The following is a 4,929-nucleotide window of genomic DNA, read 5'->3' as shown; positions in this document are numbered from 1 at the left end:
GGAAGTGTTCACAAACCATGTAGACAAGGCCCTCAGTGACATGGGTTAGTGGTGGCCTTGGCAGTGCTGGGAATGGTTGGACTGGATGATCTTGAAGGTCTTTCCCAACCTGGCTGATTCTATGATTCTATGAAACCTGGGATCAGAAAATATACTAATATAATTTGCAATGGGCTACACTTGAGACCATCCTTTCACACATGTCTTCCCTGGACTGTGTAAGTGTGAAGCATCCTGGTCTAAACTGAAGAACCTGCGTGTTGCACTATAGTTAAAGCACCATGGATAACACTCAGAAGCGTAGCTGGCTTAGAAAGCCACAAGGATGATTCCTGGGCAGAACCTGGCAACGTGCCTGCTAGCCATTTGCAGGACTGTATTGAAAATCTGGATGCACCCACCGATTCATACACAGAATTAATTACTTACAGGGCAGAGTCCACAGGGTGTCCTGACTAATCCAGTGGGCTGTATGAGAGGACTAACAGCTCTGTACAACTTCATCTGTCCATCCACACTGCCTACCGTCCCTTCCTTTGCAGCAATAATGGTCATCTCCACTTTTCCATCATATATGAGCGTATTTAAAATGGTTTCTATGTCTTCCATTGACAACTCTACCTAAGAAACAATTTGGAAAATAAATATTAGTGAAGATACATGCCAGCAAGTCCTGCAAGGAAGAAATGAGTCCTTGAGTTATAAATCCTTATGGGTTCTAACCTAGCCCAGATAAAGGCACTGCTGACACTGGGCACTTCATGAGGCTATGCAGACACAAAAAGAAAAGCATGTACCAACACCTCCTACCTCCCAAGCACTTTTGGGTTACACTAGCCTTGGCTTACCAAAAAAGCTTCCCTATGCACCTCAAGTGTCTATATAATCCAAACACAACACACTTCCACTTTTAGAGGAAAACCATAGTAAAAAGAAAAAGACTTGAATATATACTTAATACGGATAACTGCAAGTCTTTTTCCCTTCTTTTTTTCCCCCCTCTCCTAAAACTGCTTAAAGTGCACAGACAAACTTGAGAGAAATTATAAAATATAAAGCTGGTTGAGACTGTTAAAGGAACACTTACTTCAAAGTCAGTTTTACTTCATCCACAAGGATGTGAATGCTAATTCTTTTATATGTCTTCAAAAACCCACAGGTACAATCTATCCTGGAGTCCTATGCAGCATCAGTGAACCTCCTCAAAAAGCACTCAGCACCAAATCCCACCTCCACTGCAGTAACCAAAGCACTTACTGGACCCTCACCAAATTTGCAGGACCCAACTCCTCTAGCTAGTCATGCACTGACAATTTTGACAGTAGTAAAATGAATCTATTCTGACCTTACTGATACCCAGTTCACAGATGTATTTCCACACCTCATGGGATGAGGCAAACGAGCTGTTCCTCTGTATCATGGGGTTCTGTTTGCTCTCTCGAGCTGCTTCTGCCTAAGGAAGAAAAGCAAAGATGAGTTATAGTCACTACCCACTGCTAAGATCCTCCTTCATGGTTCAGTTTCAGGCAGACTGAAGTACAAAAGTTGATTTCCAAACCGTTTCTGGGACATGTTTTTTATTTAGCATTTAAAGCTATGTCCTTAAAATATGTGTGCTGTGAGACAGTGCAGTGTACAACCAAACAGAATTTTACAAGAAATAGGACAAAATTTGCACAATCATTTAGGTTACTATGAAGGAAGAGCAGCATCTGGCATTTTGTCGGGGGGAAAAAAAAATTAATGCAGTACCTACTGCCAGTAAAAATATATTTTAACTGAATAGAGAAATGCTGCAATCTGCACAGGACTTATTTAAAGCAGAGAGCAGGCTTCTCCTGCAGTTAAACTAGGGAAAATTGTCTTTTAAGCACCCTATATCCTCTCAGAAATGAGGAGCTCTGCAGGGTACACAGTGATTTTCACTGGATTTTTTGGTGCTGTGGTCTTTGCTGCCTAGCTTGTCAATGGATCTTGGAGACAGAAGGCTTCACTCCCTGCACAGGGTGTGAAAATATGCATTATTAAAATGCAACAGCATCCCACTTGCTGTGACAAAAATAAACCAGTACAGACTTGCCAGTCTGGTTATAACAACAGTCAACACTTATGGAAAACACTATGGAAAACTTAAGCCTTGCCTGTCACTGGTTTTATAAAGAAAATAATTACTTGCACAAAACAAATGGAAGTTGACGTTAGCAGTGGCACTCACCTTACTCTGTAGAAATTTAAAACACTGTTGATTTAACACCTCCACAAACTCCGACTCAAAGTCTTGGTCACTGTACCAAGCCCCACCAGTCACCGAGCGGTCAGGCTGCAGGTTATATAGCATATACACCTTCTTCTTGGATGCCTGTTGGAGAAAACATGCAGCTCTTAACAGCTGGAAGTCTTCCTTAAGAAAGGAAGATTTCAGATGGTATCTGCCAAAGAGATGGTTCATTACTCCCAAAACCCAGGGCACAGCACTCCAACTGACTCGGGCTATCCTTAAACATGTTCGACCCTCAGATACAGGGAGATAAAGATCAATACATTTAGATTCCTAATAATTTTAGAACACAGTGTTAGGAGAATCCAGAATACCAGCAGCGTGCACACAATACAAACCTCACTGAAGAAGGTCTCAGAGCTTAACTGTAGACTATTGACTCTAATTCCCCTCCACAGTCAAAAGAGGACAGGAAGCTGTCTCCAGAAGACAGCAAAGACAAACTTAATGGAGAAGCTTCCAATTGTTTCTGCAGGAATCAATCTCTACAATGATAAGACCACCACCTTTACATGATTAAACCCTGCAGCTAGTTAGCCCTCGCAAGTCCACTCCTTACTGCCACAACTAGACAGGGTGAATGAGAATGCTGCTTCAGTCCTGATAGTAGTAGTCAGTTAGTTAAAGGACAATGGTCATCCAAAGGACTAACTCAGCAACCCCTGAAGCTATTTTAACAGCATTACACCCCCTGTATAACTAGATGGAGCCAGCATCTCTCACAAGAGCATGAAAAAGCTGCTGCTTTTCTGTGTCAAACTCCTTTATCTCCATTTTATTCAGGAAACTACCCTCACCTCTCACACCCCCTGACAAACGCACACACACAAGACAAGGCATTGCCTCCATGGTGCAGATGAGACTGGCACACAGAAAAGGCACGCAACAAAACTTTCAAGTTCACAAACAAGTAGACTTCCTGGTTTACCAGGCCCTGCAACAAGACAGAATCTCTGCTGGAAACCAGGAAAATGTCCAAAGAACATGCTAATACTAATGATTTGTAATTAAGCAGGTAAGGGAGAACATGTGCTGCCTGGGCAGTATAAGAGCATGAGAAAAAGCACGGAAAAGGATAAGCCCTACTCTGGTACGTGGACATAAGAAAATACTTGAGTAACTGGAACAAAGTAGAGAAACCAAGACTAAAACAGAATCAAATGTCTTAGAAATTGTTTAAACAATGCAAATCCAGTATGAACCAGACAACTGAAGGGAGTTTCAGGATCTCTGGGAGAGAGGAACTTTGCAAGGCCACTTGCAGCTAGGTCACCTTATCACTTGTACAATGTAAAAAGCTGAGGTTCCTTCGGTATCAGAAATACCAAACTGTGTACAGCAACATTGGGACCAATAGAGAAAAAGCTTATTTGGGTGGAGACTGCATGGAGAAATGAGACAAAAGTGGAAGAAAAGAGTTAAGAAACAGAAAAGGAGAATAAGGTATAAAAACAGAGAACAAGAGAGAGCAGGATCTGCAGCCAGCGGGAGCATGGATCTGTACAGACAGCAGAGAAGCAGACCTATGGACCCAAGCCCATTGGATGCTGGGGGCAACACACCAAAATCTTCCCTATGTTTAGGTCTTAAAGACCAGGCATGGAAGTGCAGAGAAAAGGGTGCCAGAACTGGAGATCAGAAGCAAGGAGTGTTTGGGAAGGGTAACAGAACTAGAACAAGAGTTATGTGCAATAAAGAGTTAAGAACTAGAACTGCAATTTGTTAGTAATGGTGTGTAACTGGTAGTCATGGGAAGAGTGATAGGACCGTATATTACTAGTCATGTGTTTACTAGATAAATCAGTTTGTTGGTGGTATGTTGATTATTTAATAAACATTACGGCCTCTTGGATCACTGCACCTCAAACCTGCACACCAAAGCAGAGAGTCAAACACTGGTGCACAGTGAGAAAGCTGGAGGCAGAATGAGGTTTGTCTGCTCCCAGTCGCGTTCAAACAAACACAGCATGCAGCAAATGTTTGAAATTGTTAAAACACAACAGTCACAAATACTCACTGCCACAGATTTAACTGCCTTAATAAGTTTTTTGCTTTCCAAGTTTTTCAGTATCTTGTTGATCTCCGTTAAAGGCAAATTACTTTTGTATCTAATGTCCCTGCTCCAAATACCTGTTTAAAAACAGAAGTGAACAGAAGTGAATAAAAGAAACCATTTGCTTCTGTACATACTCACAAACCAAAAGTCACATCACAGGACTGCTTGACTTGCTTGCCAACCACAGGGTGTATCCTCAATCCTACCACTCCCAGCAAAAGGGAGGAAAGGGACAGATGGGGATGGAAAAAACAAACAACTAAAAACCAAGAAACATACCACAACCATCACACTGTCTTTCTACCCTTTGCTCTGAGGGCTCTTACAAGTGGACCCCATTTCACTGCCAACATGAATATATGAAATCCCAGACTGGTTTGGGTTGGAAGGGACCTTAAAGCTCATCCAGTTCCAACCCCCTGCCACAGGTAGGGACACCTTCCACTAGAGCCGGTTGCTCCAAGCCCCTGTGTCCAACCTGGCCTTGAACACTGCCAGGGATGGGGCAGCCACAGCTTCTCTGGGCACCCTGTGCCAGGGCCTCAGCACCCTCACAGGGAAGAACTTCTTACTAATGTCTGATCTCAATCTCACC

The 4,929-nt window shown here is 42.7% G+C and overlaps 1 protein-coding gene across 1 annotated transcript in view; it reads right to left on the bottom strand.

The window, feature by feature from the left end:
* Positions 1-4,929, bottom strand: part of POLR3F (polymerase (RNA) III (DNA directed) polypeptide F, 39 kDa) — an 8,287-nt gene that overhangs the window by 1,100 nt on the left and 2,258 nt on the right. Inside the window, exons 4-7 of the mRNA XM_010010362.1 lie at positions 4,296-4,408; positions 2,216-2,359; positions 1,346-1,453; positions 430-621 (exon numbers count right to left, since the gene is read on the bottom strand). Coding sequence (XP_010008664.1) covers positions 430-621; positions 1,346-1,453; positions 2,216-2,359; positions 4,296-4,408 — 557 coding nt within the window. The remainder of the gene's footprint in view (positions 1-429; positions 622-1,345; positions 1,454-2,215; positions 2,360-4,295; positions 4,409-4,929) is intronic.

This window comes from Nestor notabilis, unplaced genomic scaffold (genome assembly GCF_000696875.1).
Source record: "Nestor notabilis isolate BGI_N333 unplaced genomic scaffold, ASM69687v1 scaffold11122, whole genome shotgun sequence".
Taxonomy (NCBI): Eukaryota; Metazoa; Chordata; class Aves; order Psittaciformes; family Psittacidae; genus Nestor; species Nestor notabilis.
This window is presented reverse-complemented; position numbering and strand designations above follow the sequence as displayed.